At 32.2% G+C, this 21473-nt stretch overlaps 1 protein-coding gene across 4 annotated transcripts in view; it reads left to right on the top strand.

The window, feature by feature from the left end:
• Positions 1-21473, top strand: part of LOC115887575 (protein croquemort-like) — a 155042-nt gene that overhangs the window by 7368 nt on the left and 126201 nt on the right. Inside the window, exon 1 of one of the 4 annotated variants that reach the window (XM_030907036.1) lies at positions 12033-12059. The exons of 2 other annotated variants lie outside the window; for them this stretch is intronic. In XM_030907036.1, the coding sequence (XP_030762896.1) occupies positions 12048-12059 (12 nt within the window). In that variant the 5' untranslated portion in view covers positions 12033-12047. Of the gene's footprint in view, positions 1-12032; positions 12060-16952; positions 17270-21473 lie in introns of those variants that run through there. One more of the 4 variants, XM_030907037.1, reaches the window with a different exon arrangement.

Genomic DNA, 21473 nt, shown 5'->3' with positions numbered 1-21473 from the left:
GATATTTTCAATGACTACTTCATTGATTCTATTCCTAAGGGTACGAACATAGTGGAGGCAGGTTTCTGCTTTCCGGCAGCCAGCGCCGTCTCTGGGCACCTATTTTTGATCACTCGCATCTTCAAATATGGCTCACATCTCGCATCTCCGAAAAAGCCATATAACAATACACGTGATGCGTAACTTTGCGTATATGCATCACGTGTATTGTTATATGGCTTTTTCGGAGATGCGAGCAGGGTTCGGAAGTAGTTAATTAAGAGGAAATTTACCTGATTAACTAACCTAACCTAACCTAACCATATTGAAACGCCGCGCCGGGGCCGCACATAGGGGTATTTGGTCTATAAACCTGGTCAAAAGTGATATTTTTTTTATTTTCATTTTTTATCTTAACTGAATACAAATCTATAAATACTAAATGTAAGCACGTTTATTAGCTTTTTTTAAGTCGTAAGTTGACTATCAAATAAATAATATATTTCAATTATAAGTATGAATTATCTTGAGTGTATTCTGAATATTTCTAAGATTATAAAATAGTGGAATTGTTTGTAGTGCCTTTTTTGCAAATTGTTTATAATAACTGTCATGATGGATACAGAGCCAGCTGACAAGTCCTGTTTTATGCCAAATTTTCTCTTTGAAACGTTTCCTTCTATTCTATTTCTTTATAATGTTTTATATTTAAAAAATCAGAGGCATTTTTATAAGGTGTAAGACTATTCGGCAATATTCCGCATTGAAATTAGTATCCGTTCAATGCTTAAAGTCTCCAACTTTGGAATATGTACAAAAATCTTGCCAATATTTGCCACTGCCAAAAAACATTGATTTAAATAGATTCTTAAAGAAAATAGTCTTTACCCTATAACACCCATCCTCGCTCAAATATCGTCGACAATATACAAATTACTTTCTTGTTCTAGCATCCTCATCCAATTGCTTGGTTTTGCACAGAATGGCTTTATTTGATCGGTGGAAAGGGTTTCAGAGTAGAGGAAAAAATATTGTGTAGGAAAAACAAAATGAGGTTCCATATTAGCACCCTGTCCTCTAATAATTAATATTACTAGCACAAAAGCAAAAAAATCATAAAACATAATTTTGGCCAACTTTTAGTTCTTAATACCCTCTGTGCGCCGTCGGCGCCTGCAAAAGCAGAAATAAATAAATTTTCGTTCCGGTAAAAGCGAGAACGCCGATGAACGCTGGCTCCTACCTGCTTTCACTGTGAACTAACCGATTTGATAACACGCTTTAATTTTTGAAGGTTATAAGCGCGAGGCGGCGCGGCGCGGCGCTACTATGTGACCATATACAGGGTGTCCCAGAAATACGTGCAAGTATTTTAACTTAACTGGTAGTATAGTTCAACCCCAGAAACACGCCTATGAGGTTTTTTTCTAAATATTTTTTTTTTGAAAATTCGGAATTTTTTGAAAATATTTTTGGAATTTTTTTGCAATTTTTTTTAGTTTTTTTAGTTTTTATTTCAAAAAATAATTTCTTGATAATATGGCACCATAGGTAGTAGATTAAATTTATAAGAAAGAAAATCCAGAAAAGATCCAGTGGTTCTCAAACAAATCTCGAAGTATTGGAAAGAATATGTAAGGACTTAGAACTATTGACTACAATAAAACGATGGAAAGCAGCATATTTTGGTCATATTTTTCGAAATAACAAATATAGTTTCTTACAGCTGATCGTTGAGGGAAAGATTGCAGGAGGACGAGGCATCGGGCGTAAACGGTTTTCCTGCTTGCGGAATTTGCGCCAGTGGTTTAATATAGGAGAGGCAAGTGCAATTATCCGTTTGGCTCAAGACAGGGAAGAATTCCAATTGATGGTCGCCAACCTCCGATGAGAAGAAGGCACATGAAAAAGGTTCTCAAAATTTTAGCAAAAAATTATTTTTTTTGGAAATTTTCAAAGTAAAATAACTCCGTTTTTTTGGACTTATTTGAAAAACCATAAGAAAATATGTTTCTTTTATCGAGATCTACCACTCTTTAAAATACTTGCACTTATTTCTGGGATACCCTGTTTATAACAATACACGTGATGCGTATACGCAAAGTTGCGAACGATGTCAAGAATAGGTACCCAGATTGGCGCTGGCTACCAGAAAGCGGCAAACCTGCTTGCACTGTGTTCGCACACTAAGTCAGGTAGCAACCCTGTTATAAACAATTATTATAGAGACACCAAACTAAGCTCTACTGATTTTCTTTATAAGCTAGTTACTGAACTGGACATATTAAGAATACTTTCTGGAATTAAAAACTCAGCACCGGGCTCGGATAATATCAATATTGCTTTCATTAAAATGTTGTGTCCTCATATATTACCTTACTTAATTAATATTATAAACAGTATTATACTCTCATCTACGTTCCCAGTAAGTTGGAAAAATGCCCTTATAACACCAATACCAAAAATTAGTAATCCAAAAGAATTATCTGATTTTAGACCAGTCAGCATATTGTGTGTGGATTGTCGAAGATCGTAGAAAAAGTAATGACGGAACAGTTAAGCCGGTACCTGGAATCCAATAATTTATTATCTCCGCTTCAGTCGGGTTTTCGCTCAGGATTCCGTTGTACTATTGCACTGGTACACATTCCGGATGATATTTTCCAAGGTTTGGATAACGGAGACTGTGCTGCTTTAGTGATGCTTGACTTTAGTAAAGCTTTCGATACTATTGATCATGAGACATTGCTATTGATTTTGAGATCTTATGGTGTCTATAAGGAGTCTGTTGACTTGGTTCAGTCATATTTATCCAACCGTACTCAAAAAGTGAAATTAAATGGAAAAACGTCTCATACAAGGGTTCTTTCCAGGGGTGTTCCACAGGGATCAGTCCTTGTACCATTACTGTTTGGTTTATATACAAGTCAGTTCCATAAGTTTGTGAAGTTATGCTCTATTCACATGTATGCAGATGATACCCAAATATATCACTCGTTCCCTTTAAATAAAGTCCAACTAGCTTCAGAACACATTAACAGAGATTTAAATGAGCTGGCTGCGATGGCGGAAGGCCACGGTCTGAACTTAAATCCAAATAGATCGGTTGCAATGACTTTCAGTAGAACTGTTAAAGAATGTGAATTGAAAAATGTTATTTTAAGTATTAATAATGGTATAGAGAAAGCAAAAAACTTGGGATTAACTATAGACCAACATTCGATTTCGTGAACACATTAATCAGATTTTGCGAAAAGCGTATGGCTCCTTGAAATTACTGTATCCACATCGTAAAAGTCTCACAACTGATACTAAAAAGATGCTTTGTGATATTCTAGTTATATCATTATTTAATTACTGTGTACCTGTTTATGCACCTTGTCTAGATCAAGATACGCAAAATAAGATTCAGTGGCTCCAGAACTCGTGCATACGCTGTATATATGGCATCAGGAAATATGATCATGTATCACACAAACTGAAAGACCTCAAATGGACATCTATGAGAGACAAACAGAAAATTATTTTACTTTCTTTTTTCCACAAAATTATTACTATTGGAAAACCCCCATATTTGTTCAGAAAAATATCATTTCGTACCGATATGCATAATATTAATATTAGATACAAAGGATTAATTAGCCCCCCTCAGCACAGAACGGCTATGCATGAGCGCAGCTTTAAGTTTACTATTTATAAATTATATAATCCTCTGTCACCTCGTTTCAAACAGTTAAATAGTAGTTCTTTTAAGAAAGCTATTACAAAGGAATTTCTGAATCAATGACATCCCTCCTTGTCTCTACGAATTGTTATTGTCTTGAAAATAGTTCTTTTTATTTATTTAAAATAAAAATGGTATATGTATGTTTCTGTTGTTTTGGTTGGCCCCCAATGTAACCATAATATAAGCATAAATTAGGTCGATTTTTTTTGTGTGTTAATATAAAATCTAGTGTTTAAGAATTTATTTATATTTTTTTTTATTATTTTTCAAGGGGTCACTTCCCCTTGAGGTTTCTAAGATTGTTAGTAGGAATGAGCGTGTTTATTTTTTTATACTTTTTTATTGATTTGTATTATTTATATATATATCTTGTTTATAAATATTATTTTCTATTGTAATCTCTGACAATCTGTGAAATAAAGGCATTATTATAAATATTATTGTTTACCTCTTGCCTTCATCGGCCATTATTCTATCCTTATTTTCCCATGTCTCCTACACCGAAAACATTTGCCAGATTTACCTGTATATTGGCATTAGTATTCCATTAAATACCACAACCAATTATAAAGTAATAAATAATTTCGTTATATTTCTATAATATATCAAGTACATTAATTTCCTAACGTCAATTTTGTCATTTAATGCTTAACTGATGAACTATTTTAAATTTTATAACGGAATAAAAATAACATGGTCGTGTTTCATTTAATAATAAAAAGCAGATTGGCAACGTCAGTTTTAGAAATATGGCGGCGTAGTACAATGAATTTCGGGGATGAATGAAAATTCCTAGATTCTACTGTTGCGAGGTTGCTAATTCGGCGTTGAAGCTCCGTATTCTTCATTTGCAGTATTATAATATTTTTGCGTTATTTTGTGGACTTCTGTAGACATTAATTTGAAAATATAGTGCATTCATGTATTGTGAACAAGAGAGTGTATCATTTAAATCCAAATTTAACTTTTCACCGGTAAATAAAAATAAATAGGGTTAGGTAGGTATATTATTATATCCTTTTATCTGTAGATCAGAGGCGTATCTAGACATAAAAAATAACATATTTCTAAATTATATTTATTTTTAGGTTTATTTTTTAAATTATATATTTATTAATTAAATTACTTGTAGGAAAAAGGGGTACACGGTACGTACTAATAACCAGCCAGTTAATAACAATAACTGTTTCACTTTTAAGAAAGGGTATTGATTGTTACTAGGTTAAAATAATTATTTTATTTTGTTATTGCTTATAGAGGGAGTCTCATTAGCCGGAGACGAACAAGGTTTGGAACAAGATATTGAAACTCCATTTACTAATAGGTACACCTAAAATTTGATATTTTATTTAATAAAATAATGTAAAAAAACACTTATTGATTTTTTTTAATCGTTATTCTTATGTGAAAAGCCATCTTGTAATAAAAAATTATGCCGGTTTTTATTTATTTCACTATCATTTCATAACTTATTTTTTTTACAATGCGACAAATATGTAAGTTTTATTTTTTTTTATTTATTAAACAATTATTTTAATTTCCTTAAAATACGGTCGGTCGATCGGCACGCCACTGGAAATTAATGACCTTTAACGTCTAATCTTTGGATAGATCTACATTGTTGCCATCGCGCCGTTGCCTATTTCCTTCTCTATACATTCTCTTTCGCACTTGTTGATTTTCGCAAACCAAGGTGTGATGAAGTTTTGGAGCGTTTTATGAATGGATCAATATATCCCCCGAGTTTAAATATCTTTGGTATTTGTTCTTTTTAATTTAAAAATCAGGTCTCTTTGTATTTGGCGTTCCTAAAGTAGTTTACAATTTGCTTCCAATCTAGAATATATAATTATAATTATTACATATAAACTCCCTAAACATTTGTAGAAACCCTACAGACGCTCAGTTATTTAAGACAGGCCAGTTTGCTCAGTTTAACCTGTACTATAGCCTGTCGTGCACGTAGGCAATTTTATGGTAGTCAATTTTTATCTGCAATGAACTGAGTGACGCACTAAATTAGCCCGTTTTGAGTTAATATGGCCTCCCGAGATACAGTTAACCATTAGAAATTTTGAAATACTTTAAATACAAAAAAATGTTCATTTTTTAATAAAAATAATATATAGGGTGTTCCATTAAAAAAAATAAAGAAAAATTATTTTTTATTTCGTCATTATCATATATCTAGCCATCGCTGACGCAGTTTTTTTCGATCATACGGTACTTTAAATGCAAAAAAATGTTCATTTTTAATTCTCCATCTAACAAACAAACAATATACAGGGCGTTCCGTTCAAAAAACTAGAACATATTTTATATTTTAGAAAGTTTGGCATAGAACTTTGAACACCCTGTACCGTTTAAGATTACGATATTTATAGCAAAATAAGTACAGGCCAACTATAGTAATTAATTAGTGTATTTTTGATTTCGAAACATTTCTTGTATTTTTACTACCGTATGATTGGAAAAAAGAGCGTCCAGTTGGCTTGAAAATGATGATCGATGACATTCCCCATGTAATTTTACATATAAAATGACAGGGATCTTTAATTCATAGCCATCGCTGACGCCTTGGTTTCGATTATATTGTTTTATTTTTGTAAAGACTGAATTTTATTTATTTATTTATTTATTATCTCTGAAGCTATCAAAACTTATTTAATATTTTAGGATTATGTAAAGTGTATACAGGGTGTTCAATTTAAAAAAATCATTCCTATCCACTCACAAATTTTTGAGCTAGCCAGTAGAAGTTAAAATATTTTCTTGAAATACATCCTCCATATATTATACTTTAGGTTTTGACATAACAAAATTCCTAAGTTTCTTATTATTGGAGATACAGAATCCCGAAGGAAGCTTGACGCTCTATTGACGGACCTTATATATTCTCGTACCCAGACTAATAAAATACTTACACTGTCGTTTTAAAGGCGGTTAACGAATGAACAGCATACATATTAATTGTAATTTAATGTAGTAATAATATTTATGTAGCCATAAACTGGTTTTTACTACCTTTTATAAAAAAGTCGAATTATCTCACAGGAAAACGAGTAATTTAAATATAGGAAAAAAAATTATACATTATCATTAGATTAAGTAATGAAAATATGTCTGGGGTCACAGGTAGAGTTTTTAATTGTTATTGTACCAGTTATACTAGGTAAAAAATATCTTTACCTATGTGGCGGATTCATCTCTCCAAAAAATCCTCTATCGGTATTTCCCCACTGCAAGAAAATCAACAAAATAAAATAGTTATTTTATGTAAGCACTTCTGCGTTAATCCCAAACGGAAACTACTTGTCAGAAGTTAGGTTTAAATATATACAAATTTCCCTAACGAACAAAAAAATGCTTAACATTTCGGAAAGTTTATCTCTTTCCGTCTAGGTACTAGGTACTTATAATTTGTACTTTTTCGACATTTATTTTTCTGGAAATATTACCCTTTAAACTATAGGTTACCTCTTATTCCGTAAATTAGCGTTCAAGTATTACTTAGCCACTAGTTTGCCTAGCCGAAATCTTTTTTCGCTCGACTTGTTAAGCTTCGTCTCTTCGCTTCGTCCATTCGTCCGTTTGCGTCGTCGCGTCGATGTGGTGGTTAGTCAATGTGATTTTAGAAATTCGTCCATTATTTGTTTATATGTATGTTCATTTTACGGGACTTGCCCCAATCAGTAATATACAGGGTGAGTTTCCTACGATTTTCTCTATGGGTATCTCGAAAAGTACTGGAGATAGAGAGTTGGTTAAATGGGGAAAGAATTGCAATTTTGTGGAGTCATAAATATGCGCCTTTAAGATTTTTGAAAAAGTTTATGGCTTACTAGATATTTAGAAAAAAAACAAATTTTGGCTTTTTTAAAAATTGTCCCTAATCCATTATAATCTATTTTAGACCAAAAATTGTTCAGATAAAAGTTGTAGATAATCACAACCCTAATAAGTTTGTGTTCTCCAATTTTTTCTAAAGCCTGTCATTTTTGACATGTGACACAAACATATGTTTTTTTAAACAGAAACCATAGTTGGCCATGACTTCATAAAAAGATCCATTTTTAAGCTTTTCAGCGATATAAGCTATAATATGTTTTTATAAGCATATTATAGCATCATATGTTGATGCTGTCTAAGAATTCCATAACTTTATTAATCGTCGAAATGCTAAAAGGCGCGAAAATAGTCTCATAGGTAACAGCATTAAAGAATCTAGACCTATGGGAGGCAATAGGTAAACATTCAAAAAGAATGTGTCTCATTGACATTAAGTTATTGCATAAGGTGCATTTCGGAGGAGGTTCATTTCTGATAATATATGATTTGGTAAGATATGAGTGTCCTGTGAGGGTTCTAACAACTTTACAGACAGATCCGCGTTCAAGAGAATATATATTTTGATACAGATGAAGAAGTGGCATATGTGATTTAAGTTTATTAGTTCCCTCGAGGATGTCCCATTCATTTTGAAGTATAATGAAGAACACTTTTTTGTGGGAATTTCTGAAATCGACAACGGATGGAGTTCCTTCAATATTCTGTAAGAGCGTTGCCTCGTTATCCAGTTTGTCTGCTCGGTCGTTACCAGCAATGTCAGAGTGTCCAGGAATCCACATAAAGTTAACATTGTAGTTTCTTTCAGGAAGTTTATATACTAGATCTCGAATGCTGCAGGTTAGGGAGTTTTTGGGGTTTAAAGAAGCAATACTGTTGAGGGAACTAAGTGAATCAGATAGTATTAATGCTTCAATCGGTGGCATGCTCCGAATTTGGATAAGAGCCTGATAAATAGCTGTGAGTTCGGCTGTTAAAATGCCAGAGAAATTAGGTAATCTGATTTGGTTTGGTTTGTTGGGAGGAATATAGGTGGTATCTTATATTAATAGGGCGTTGGTATTTTGGATGAACGGTATACGTTTCACTGTCTTGTAAGTCGAAGAATTTGCCATAGTCAATCAAAAAAGGCTTTGACTTAATGGATATTCCATAATTAAGAGTATGGAGAATTCTCCTGTGATACAAGGAAGAATATCCAGATAAGGCATAAAGACTATCCACCGGTGTAGTGCGAATAATCGTAGCCTCTGGTGGAGTATTGTATCAAAGGATTTTAGGTAAGACTAATCAAGGAGCCTTGGAAAAACCATTGCCGGTTAAAAAATGTCCAAATGGTATTTTCAATCATATCTCAATTTTTTCAAATGGAACGGGGTTGGCTCATTAGCATATTTGAAAAAAGCATTTTTTTTACGAATAATTTGATACCACACACTTGGTATTTCAAATCAAGTTGTTTGAACCGCGAAAGTTATGAACCGCATATTACAATTTCAAATAACCCATATGCCAAAATGTCAAAAGTTGACATATTATATGTCATTCTATTCAGAGTGTCATTTTCTATCGAATATAGTAAAAAAATACCGAGGGTGCCATTTAAATATCAAAAGTTGTAGTCATTTCCGGTAAAACCGGAAGTGACCGAAAACAATTGAATATGTCAATCAGTCCTAATTTATGTCATATACTAACAAACCAAATCTCGTTGTTTTATCTAAAAAGATATAAAGTTATAGAGGTGAGCCACTTTTGAGAGGCACCCGGTATAACGTCAAAATTAACATAAAACATTTACAATAATTCAATTTGCCAATGAGTTTTTAAATTTGTACAGTGAGGTATTAAAAAAGTCAATGGTCATCCGACTCGCAGTATTCATCATCTGGGTAATTTCAGACTTCTGGCCATATAAAGTATGGTGCTGATGAAGTTCGAATGTGTATTTTTCTCTCAGACATCGAGCCGGAACATGAATGTTGAACCTAGTGAGTAGCTCTGGACTATCTGTTATACTGGAGAAAATTTTGTATACGAACATCTTGTCAAGGTTGCTTCTCCTCTCTGAGAGGGGTGATGTGCCCAGTACTGCATGCCTTCCTGAGGAGTTTTGAGTCTTGTTGGCCTTAAGCAACATATCTCAAAAATGTATTCTGTTAATATGAACCATGTAGTAGGGGCTCCATACACAAACCGCATTTTCCAAATGACTTCGAACGAGCCTAATATAGAGACACTTCAGAGCATTGATGTTAAAAATGTCTTTAGTGTGATGTTTGATAAACCCCAGCATTTTAAGCGCCTTATTACAGCATTGCTCAATATGTCCAACAAAGGTTCATTTTTCATCAAATATCATTTCAAGATCACGAACAGAATGAACAACATCAATGGCAACTCGTCAAATAGTACCTATATGCATTATTAATAGGATCAGCACTCTTGGAAAAGTGAATATATTCACATAGCAAAATAGAAACACTAAATCACCACAATACACCAAAACACTTTTACTTTTACACTGGATGATTAAGACTGTCTTAATCATCTGCTGATGATGCTAACATGGTTAGCGAAACGCGCGTCCAGAGTAAAAGTAATAATGTTTTGGTGTATTGTGATAATTTAGTGTTTTTATTTTGCTGTGTAACACTAAAGGTTCCAAACCTCAACTGTAATATTTACATATACAAACATTTCTGCACATTCAGTTGTATTCTCTTCTTAAAACACCAGGCCTCAAACCTGTGGAGGGTCCTCCTGTAGCCATTGCATATATGATATTGCAAGCGTTAAAATATCTTAATATCATCTGCATATAGCAGTACCTTACTATGGCGAAAGCAGGATATTATATCATTTATATATAGCTTGAACAATGATAGCGCGAGATGAGTTATTCCAGATGTAGCTCTATATGGTTCTGAGAATAATATAATATAAATATATTATGCAACAGCACACCACAAACTATGTTTAATTTAACAGCTATATGTTTATTTCTAAATATCTAGTAAGCTTCAAAATTTTTCAAAAATCCGACAGTGGCATAATTTTGATTTTATAAAATCGAATTTTTGGTCGTGTCCCAGATACCCATAGATAATGGCCAAAATCACTTACCCTCTACAGGGTGATTTTCAACGATGTCCTCTATGGGTATCTCGGAAACTACTGAAATTAGAAGGTCAGTCAAATGAGGAAAGAATTGCAGTTTTGTGAGATAAACATATGCGCCTTTGAGATCTTTGAAAACAGTTTATGGCGTACAGTACTATAATACTACAAAAAACATGTTTCTTTTGGCCAGATGTACAAAGCCATAAAATATTTACACTTATTTCTGGGACACCCTGTATAGGTGTTCACCTTTCTTGCCACTTGGAATTTCCGTAAGAATTCCTTGGAATCAAAACAACATATTAATCGTAAAAAATAACATTTCAATAATGCTATACATTTTTTAATTAATTGGAGTGCCCTGTACAATTTGAAAACAACATTTGTTATATTATTTATAATTTGTTTTAAAATATATAGTCTCTCTTATACCGGGTGCGTCTCTAATACTTTTAATTTTTTTTTTCAATTGATTTGTTTTCGAATATGGTTTATTTGAAATTATAACTTGCGGATCGTAACGAATATTTGACTCGAGATAATGCTTTTTCCAAATATACCAATGAGCCATCTTCGTTCCATTTGAAAAAATTGATATATGATTAAAAATACGGTTTGTGCATTTTCTAAACGGCCAGGACAAGGACACTAAAAACATTAGATGATTAAACCTATTTTTCCAAGGCTCCTTGATTAAGAATTATTTTTTTAACATAGCCGCATGTCACTCTAGACTGAAATTTAAAATACGATGTTTTATTAAGCGAGAATGTCAAAAGTTGACATATGACATGCCATTCTATTCAGAATGTGATTTTCAGTCGAATAAAGTTAAAAAAAAATACTGAGAGTGTCATTTAAAAATCAAAATATGTAGTCATTTCCGGTGAAACAGGAAGTGAACAAAAACAATTGAATACGTCAATCAATCCTAATTTATGTCATATACTAACATAACAAATCTTGTTTTTTATCTGAAAAAATGAAAAAAAAAGTTATAGGGGTGAGCCACTTTTGAGTCGTACCCGGTATGTATAGTTATTTTTTTAACTATAAACTTAACAATAAAATACATTTGCTGTAACTCCTCCATTGTTTGTAAAGATAACATTATATTTAGTATCAAAATCAACCGATTAACTCATAAATAAATATATTCGTTTCATTATTTTCATGCCTTATCTTTTTATAATATTTGTGCGGGTATTATTTTTTTAGTCCTTCCTTATTCCAGGAAATAATTATTAACATTCGAAACTTTTAATATATTTAAAAATTTTATTAATTACATCTTATTTTAAAATTATATTTTACTGCTAGCTCTTAGAAGTACCTATCGAATAATAGTGTTGTAGTGTTATTTGGCTATAATATGATTGTAAAGGTAAGTTAATTCTGTGTTTCATCAGTTTGGAATAGATTTAGCGAGGGGTGTCTTACTATTGGAATTAAATGTACATTTTCTTGGCAGTCATTGTCAGTCTTAGGCCGGATTCTCGCCAGATCGGACCGACACAAATCGTCCAGATTTCGATCGCGCGACGAAGATTTTGCACCTAATCGCAAATAGGTACGTGTCCACTGACAAGATTTCAGTCGTGACCGATTTTAATCGGGCGACATTAGTCGTACGCGACGCTGCTTGCAACGTCTTTGGTCGGCAGTCGGCAGTTATTTCTTCCACTGACACACATTTCGTGTAATTTGTATCTCGTTTGGAAATATACGCCCGCACCATGTAGGTTAGGAGGCTCCACATAGGAGGTTAAAGCTGTCTTTCGACATGCGGTACATAGCTTTGAACTTGTTGTGGTATGCCAATTCACGACCGCAAATGAAAGCACCTCTGTTTTGATTTTCCGCTATGTACGGATGTACCCAAAACCGGCGACGACGCGCGACGGCGCCGTCTTCGTCTTATGTACGGGAGTGCTTCGTCTAAACTTGACGACATCTTGGAGGAGACTAGGTATCTCCACTTTAAAATAAATCTGACCATAATCGTCCCGATGCAATCCGGTGAACACATTCAACCGATTTCGGTTGGAATGACCACAATCGTATCGATCAGGACGATTATGGTCGGTCCGATTTGTTGAGCATCCGGCCTTAGGCCTAACCTAACCTAACCTAACAAAATCGGACCGACCATAATCGTTCTGATCCAGATTTATTATCATAAAATATGACAAAATTCAAACAAGTTCCAAAATGTGATAGCTGTTGATTCTACCTTTTAAATGAACTTTGAATCTTAAAAAATATAAAACTTAATGATACGCTTATGAAATATATCTCCGAAGCGTTAAGACTTAAAGAGAAAATTCAGGGATCTTCGAGGCGTAATATCTTAAAAACGTTATTTTACGTAAAGAATTATAAGGATTAAAGTAATTTTTATAGGTAATTACCTAAGCTTCATTTTTTATTCAAAGAAAAATTTTGTAAATTGCCATATTTTGACAGATATTTCCGATAAACTGATTTTCGGCCATTTGCTGGCTAAAGCTGGCTGAGCACGGTGTTACAATTTTCCCCTTAAACTTAAAAAGTCCCGGTCGAAGAATTAAGCCGTGGTTTCAACCTTCATTTCGTGGACTATTAGCTAAGTTAAAATATTTCTTTTAATGTGATATTACCATTTAAATTAACTCTAAAACTGATTTTAAGCATATTTTGGTTTTATCCGCAACAAAAGAGAAAACCCTATGTAATTAAAAGTGTAGTTAAAATTATACTTACTCAACTTACAAAGTTGCCTGTAATAAGGTATTGACCTAAACGTCTAATTGGCCTATTAATTGGCTTAATAATAATTCGTCGCATCTATTGTGTTAATTAATTCTCTATATTTTTTAAATTAATTTAAATTTTTAAATTGAGCTGGCTGTCAGTAAGAGACCTTTGTATTAATTAAGGCAAATTACCTCAAATTAAGTTGAAACGATTTTTCATTTAAAAAGTTCTCTTGTGGGGTAATAAATCTAATTAAAATTAAAATTTCCAAATTTGGCTGAATTGAAATATTTTTATCACCACACTGTATGTTGTCTCAAGAGAGAAATAACAATAAAAGTGCTTGGTTAATATAACGTTATCAAAACTATTTTTCTTGCTTTCACACCATTTTTGTCATATCTAATTGGAGGGGGAGGGAGCCTAACTTTCGAATATGAGAAACTTAAAAAATAATTATGAAAATATTTTTTTACATAAACATGTAATTTTCTTTCGTTATAATCGAATAGATCATACATAATATTTTCAAACGTATTTAGAAAGATACCAACATGACATAATAAATACTATATGAAAAGCTGGTTAAAATTTTGCCCTTTTTAAAAACCAACGAAGATACATGGAAACTAGAATAGATATAGTTGTAGGTCATTCGTTAATTTATGCTAAATTTATAGTAAGTGTTCGAAATGATGGCCCTCTTCTTGGTTATATAATCGTGCCCGTCGATTTAAATTATTGACCGCCCAAGTTCTTATATCCCTTCTTCTAATATCTCAAAATCGCGGTATATTTTCCTCAGATCTTCCACTGTTCTGCTACTGTTCTTCCATCTTGCTGCCACTACACTATATTTTTAAGGAGCTCCACAGTAATGTGTCCAAAATGTTAAGATAAGGAGACAGCGCTGGCCATTTAACAGGTCCAAGATTTCCCATCCGCCTATGTTGGCATTTTTGTTTTAAGTAGGCAGTAACCGAGCCGCGTCATGCTGGAACCAGTACCTGTTAAAATGTGCCTTTGGTAAATCGTCAAGTTATTTTTTTAAGTTGAGTTGTTAAAAACTCCAGTCCATTCATAGAAGCCATTAGGTCCTAATAATGTATCAGAGGAAATGCCTGCCGACACATTTAACCTTTCGGGGACCGTGCTACAAAAAGTTACGTTTCAGGCCGTGTGGGGTAACTACGATACCCCACTGAAATATTTCAAAAACTATTAATAGTTTGTCACTCAGGTAAATTACCAGTAATTATTTGTAAAGTTTAATAATAAAACGTCAATAATTTAAATATTTTGTATTTGTTTAATATAAAAAACATTTAATTTTAAAACTAAACTCTTATTAGTTTTCTACACATTATTTTGGCAGTCAGTGTCAAAAACGTTTTACATTCTTTGCCGAGAATATTAAAAATGGGGGTTTTGCATGTATTACATAATATTTTTGTTTTTCTCTTACGTTATCTGGCGCAAAAGCCGCATCTTTGGTTTGAATTAGGTTGAATTTCTTTAGCAGGATTTATATGATTGCTGTTGATGATGATTTTATTGCTGTTTTTACAGTTTTGTGAAACTTGTTACTATTTTATTTAATTCTTAGAACGTTTAAAAGTACAAGTCCTTGTGTTGAAGGATTGCTCTTCGCAGCTCTCGAAGCGAATTCGGCAGGAATTCCTTTTTTGTTAGCCCATCATCAGTATATTCCTTTTGCGCCATTTTCCAATAAATACATACACTAACTTACTACATCACAGTAAATACCAACACTAAACTGAATATAGAACTTGTTTACGTCTTCATACAAAGTCACCAATACGAAAAAACATGAATAGTGCGTGTAAGACTTCGAATCACTGCAGGCCGTGCGGGGTAACGGAGGTACCCCAGGCAGTAAATTTCAGTTTTTTGCCGAAAATAAAAAAATTATTTGGCTATTTTGTTAAAAAAAAGGTGTTGTAATATATATTCTAGGATTGATAGGAAAAAAGTGAGAAATAAAAATTGTAAAAGTTATTAAAGAAAAAACGCATCTGGGGTACCTAAAATACCCCGCACGGTCCCGGAAAGATTAAGCTGAAAATAGCGTGCAAGAGGAACTTCCCTAATGTGCTTTGGATTACTTGCACTCCAAATGTATTCATTATTTCTATTGAACACACTATAATATGTAAAAATGCTTTCATTAAACCAAATAATATTTTGTAAACAATCGGCAAACTCAATTTTGAGATTTGAGAGCTAATGGCTAGTTTCGAGTCTTCCCTCAGATATCCTGAGGGAAGTCCGGGTATAGTCTCTTAAATGTTTATCTTGTAACATTGCAAATCCATTCGTCTAAATTCCCTCGAAACCCCCGTCTGCGGAACATTAACCTTGTTTGTGCGCTATTTGCTTGATAATATTACAACATAGGTAAATTTACAAGAAAGAAAAGCCAGAAAAGATCCGCAATTCTGAAAATTTAACCAAAAACTATTTTTTTTAATTTTCAAAGTAAAATAACTCTGTTATTTTGGAGTTATTTGAAGAACTGTAAAGAGAAAATATGCTCATTCTATCGAGATCTACCAGCCTTGAAAATATTTGCACTTATTTGTGACTTATTTGTGACTCACTCTGTAGTAGTAAATGTTATTTGGCATAAAATAATAACTTTTTTATTTTTTTTTCACTTAAAAACCCAGATTTGTATGTTAGTATACGACATAAATTAAGATTGATTGACGTATTCAATTGTTTTTGGTCACGAAAAGCGCTTAATAGCCAGTTGTGGCCAGCGGTTCTCAAAATGTTGCCTTTACTTTTTTAATTTTCAAAGTTAAATAACTCGGTTATTTTCAATTAATTTTAAAAATGGTAAAGAGAAAAGATGTTTCTTATCACCCCTTAAAATATCTGCACTCTGGGACATCCTGCATAGGTGGCGCCCTTTACAGTTAGGAGTCATACTGACATCGACATATAATTTCTTATGTAAAAGAACACCCCTTTCCATCCAAATTTTTAATATCGGCGTTAGCTGCGAAATTACTTACTTATTTTTATCCGCAGAATATACTGCCGAAGTTTCCCGAATACAATTCGGACCACCCTATACAGGGTGTCCCAGAAATAAGTGCAAGTACTTTAACTGGTAGTTTTATATTTCGACCTCAGAAACACGTTTTTTTTGCGAAAAAAAAAATTGAAAATTTCTGGAAATGTTTTTAGTTTTAAGTTAAAAAACATAATTTCTTAATAATATGGCGACATAGGTAATAGATTAAATTTACGTGAACGAAAATCCAGAAAAGATCCAGTGGTTCTCAAAATTTAAGTAAAAAAGCATTTTTCGTTTAAATTTTCAAAGTAAAATAACTCAGTTATTTTGAACTTCTTCGAAAAATGGTAAAGAGAAAAAATGTTGCTTTTGACCAGATCTACCACTCCTTAAAATACTTGCCCTTATTTCTGGGACACCATGTATATGTACCAATAATAATATAATAAGAGTATTTTCTGAGTATGTGAGAATCTTACAAAATGGTCTGACTGTGCGTCGGTCGCGTCGTTTTCAATTTATTGTTTATCACTCTACAAAACTATAATCGTCAATATGACCCTGCTTAGTTTTTGCTACTCTAGAGAACTCGAACCATCAAGAATTTACTGATATATTTACATACTCTGTGTAGCCGGTACTTAAAATTGGTCGCGTTTACCTTGATAAATAATGGTACCTAATAATAATCATTTTTTAACTGATCGGAAATAGTCGCTTCTTCAACCTGGCCATTTAAAAACTTGTGTGAGGGTGTTGATTAATTTATCTTAGAGTTTTGGCAAGTGTCAAGAAGTTGTTCAATTATGAAGGTAAGAACATTTACGATTCTTTTTGCTTGGAAAACTATTTCAATTAATTTTGTTTATATTATTCATTTTTTTTCACATTATTTCACATTTTCTTCATCTTACAATTATAAATTTTATTATATTGTATTTTATTATTATTGTATTTACGTACAATTTCGTTATTCGTTAATCATAATATAATTTTTTTAAAGATGCATGCACAAGAATCTATTTTCATGTTCTTGAAATCGGTCGTGTGTTTACGTTAGTACTTTAAATTTTATTTGTACTATTCTTTTATGCAAATTGTGTTGTTGCCTATTTTTTTTTGTAGGCATTTTTATATTTTAATTGATCTAATAATATTTGTAATTTTGTTATAATTTTCTGAAGAAATATATCTAATGCGTATTCAATATTATCTATTTAAAGATTTTAAATAGGTAAGTAGTTTCCCCACGTGACTCATACTTTCTAAACATTGTTTACTTAAAAACAAATTAATTTCAATCTGTTATTGATATATTAAAGTCTAATTATTTAATTTATATTTAATATAGCTGTTGTAAATAAAGGTATGAAAAGCAATTAAAAAATCACTGTTCCCGTGTTTGATCAGTTTGATTGAGATTATAGTTAAAAAAAATCTAAATTATTTAATGATAGACAAAAAATATTTATTTTTTCTAGATTATGAACCATACTGTCTATAGTTGGTTTCTGTGGTTTATTTATCAAATTGACGATATGATAGTTACTACCATATTGTCAGTCATTATTTTGTATAATATCGTGTTGTTAAAAATTTGGAAATAATTCTCGCTTTTTTGCCGATTTTCGTAGTCTTTTTTTTAAATGGTACTTTTAAGCACAAACAGTTCTTTTAAGAACTAAATTTTCGAGTATTTGTATTGCATTTCTTGAAATTGTGTGTTGAGAATGTGTCGAAGCATTTAAACAGTCGAAGAAAAGGGCTAGTAGCTTATTACCCTTGACTGCACTCAGAGAAGTAAGTTTGATTGGTAAGCACATTATACCAGTTTCAAAGTTATTTTTACTTATTGCTACTGTTACTGTTAGTGACTACTGTTAATAAATAAATTAATTACTAAAATAATAATTATTAAATTACAAATAAAACGTATAAATCTTTAAAAAATGATATAATAAATATATTGTTTATCAATCTTACATTAAGATTCATACATTAAGATTCATCTCATAAGTTCATCACAATCTGGCAGCGCTGTCGCCATCACTTGTCACTCAAAGTAGATCACGTGCATCGGAAATTGTTATCTTGTTGGTTAATTTCTGTACACCTGCAGCGAAAAAATGTATCACTGTAGACTGTATACCCGGGATTTTATAAAAAAACACATTTTTCAAAAGGCTTTATTTGGGAAATATTGCCACATTGCAGAAGAATTCTGAAAAAAAACTTTTACAGAATAATTATACAGGGTGAGGCCTAAATAATTCTACAGGGTAAGTCTTAAATAAGTGCCCAGCAGTACCTGGGGGGGGGGCGGCACCCCCGGGCACTCCTGTAGCTACGCCAATGATGACATCTTCGGTATATTTTTACTTTATTCGATAGAAAATGACAATCTGAATAGAATGACATATCTTATGTCAACTTTTGACATTTTCACTTTAAAAAAATCGTATTTTAAATTTTAATCTAGTGACACAGCTGTGTTAAAAGCACTAATTTTTCATCTTGGAAAAATAGATTTGATCGTTTTTAATTTTCTCATCGTGTTTAATGTTTTTCGTGTCAAATTGTCAATGTGAACCGCATGATACAATTTTAAATAAACCATATGCGAAAATGTCAAAAGCTGATATATGATATATCATTCTATTGAGAGTTGTTTTCCCGCTTTGGAAATTGTGTCATTTTCTAACGAATAAAGTAAAAAAATACAGAGGGTGCCATTTAAAAATCAAAAGTTGTAGTCATTTCCGGTGAAACAGTAATTTATTTCATATACTAACATATCAAATCTGTTTTTTTATCTGAAAAAATAAAAAAGTTATAAAGGTAAGCCACTTTATTAAACACACCCGGTATATATTATACAAGGTCCGGCAATAGTGCGTAGAGCATCTGTAATGTGTAGCTCCTAGAATAAAAAACTTGACAATTTTGTTTAAGTGCAAATCTATAGTATATACTAGGATGGTATTTCAGGAAAATAATTTAACTTCAACAGGGTGGCTCAAAAAAGTGTGAGTGGATCATTATGATTTTTTAAATGGAATGCACTGTATATTATTGAATTTTTGACTTTCTTTCGGATCATTTTACATAATCCTAACATTTGAGTAGGTAAATATATTTCATTAGCCTCAGAGGTGTTAATAAATAAATAAAAAAAAATATAAATTTTTCAGCCTTTCTAAAAAAAATTATTAAAAATACAAGAACCTCGACAAGAACTGTCCTGAAATCAAAACTATATTAGGTATTTACTTTGGAAGGTCTGTACTTACTTTGCTATAATTATCGTAATCTTAATTCATACAGGATGTTCAAAATTCTACGCCAAACCCTCCCAAATATAAAATAATTTTTCTTCCATTTCTTAAATGGAACACCCTGTATATATTTTTTTTAATATATTGAGAATTAGAAAATAAACATTTTTTGTCTTAGAGTTTTTTTAAATTTTTAACGGTTTCTCAGATATTCGCGGTTTTATATTTGATATGGCATTTTCTACAGTAAATTTTTATCAGACACCCAATTATTTTTCTCTCGTATTTTCTTGTATTTAATAATATCGCGAATATCTGCGAAACCGTTAAAAAAATTAAATACTCTAAACACAAAAAATGTTAATTTTTTAGTTCTCAATTGAAATAAAACTATACTAGTTAGTAGTATTCCGTGTTACCAAAATAACAATAAAAGGGAGTTACAATAATTAGAAATGTGCAGATATATTCGTGCCTACTGACCAACTAACATCTAGCTACAGATGACTGTTAGTGTCTATTTTCAACTAGAGAGCTACTGCACTTAAATGATAGGGACATGTCGCCTCTTATCACACACACTCTGTATGATTTAAGATTACTATATTTATAGCAAAGTAAGTTTAAACCATCCTGAAGTAAATACCAAATATAGTTTTGATTTCAGGATAGGTTTTCTATTTGTAATATTTTAACCGATTATCGTGACTTCTAACCTGATGAAAGATCAGATATGCGCGTTTATCTCTGTATCTAGTAAAATACAGCAAAGTATCTGTACTCTGAACGACCGTCTCGGCGGATCCGGAATGTCAATCTGGACTGCAGGACCGATCACTTAAGAATCCCTTGCGTGTTTGGGCGGTTATTGGCATTACCAAAATTTCGCCACTTTCACAATACAAAAGTTCTTATCATTCTACAGACAGGAAATTTATGACAGGATTTTAGTTTCCGGAAGTACACGATATAACCTATTATCACAGCTATTATCATGACGGAAATTTTTATTGAGATAAAGTTTTTTTTTTCTATTGTTATAATTTCCTTTGCTTATTATTTGTTCAGTCGACCATTGTTCAGGCGACAATAAATCAAGTCAGATTATTTTATTCAGATGCTATGGAAGCACCTATGCAACATTTTTGTTATAAATTGTTAGTATCAATATTAGAGATAATAGATCTTTATTTCTGTAATAATTTCAATCTACCATTTCGATTACTAATAGGATTCCAGGCCAGGAGGCAGTGATTTTTTTTGTGTTTACTTTTCCAGTGGGTGAATATATCAATAGTTTGGTCAGATGGTGACATTAAATTTTCGGATGGGTTTTCAAAATAAAATAAAAAAGTCCACTTATTTTTTATATGCAGATATATACATTTGACATCCATTAATATGAATCATTTTATTAATGGAACTAACAGTCTGCCACATCCCAAATGGTGGAAAGTTAGTTCTGGCTGAAAATTTGACAGATTTTTGAAATCCATAGCCCTTATTTTTCCATGCTTGAAATTTAGCGTATCATTTGATACTTTTTTTTTCCAAGGCATCGAACACCAGAATCATTAGCCATATACAACTCGTTATTGTTAACAATAATGCAATTACAGGGATCCATCTCAATATCCTCAAGGCAAGGGGTTCAATCTTACAAGGACAATTCAAAATTTATAAATCTACATTGACATAAACATTTCAAATTGAGCGACAAAAGGATAAAAAGAACTATACA

This window comes from Sitophilus oryzae, unplaced genomic scaffold, assembly GCF_002938485.1.
Source record: "Sitophilus oryzae breed Bouriz unplaced genomic scaffold, Soryzae_2.0 scaffold_578_pilon_pilon, whole genome shotgun sequence".
In the NCBI taxonomy this organism is placed as follows: Eukaryota; Metazoa; Arthropoda; class Insecta; order Coleoptera; family Curculionidae; genus Sitophilus; species Sitophilus oryzae.
The sequence above is the reverse complement of the archived record's forward strand: the minus strand, read 5'-3'. Positions and strand labels throughout refer to the sequence as shown.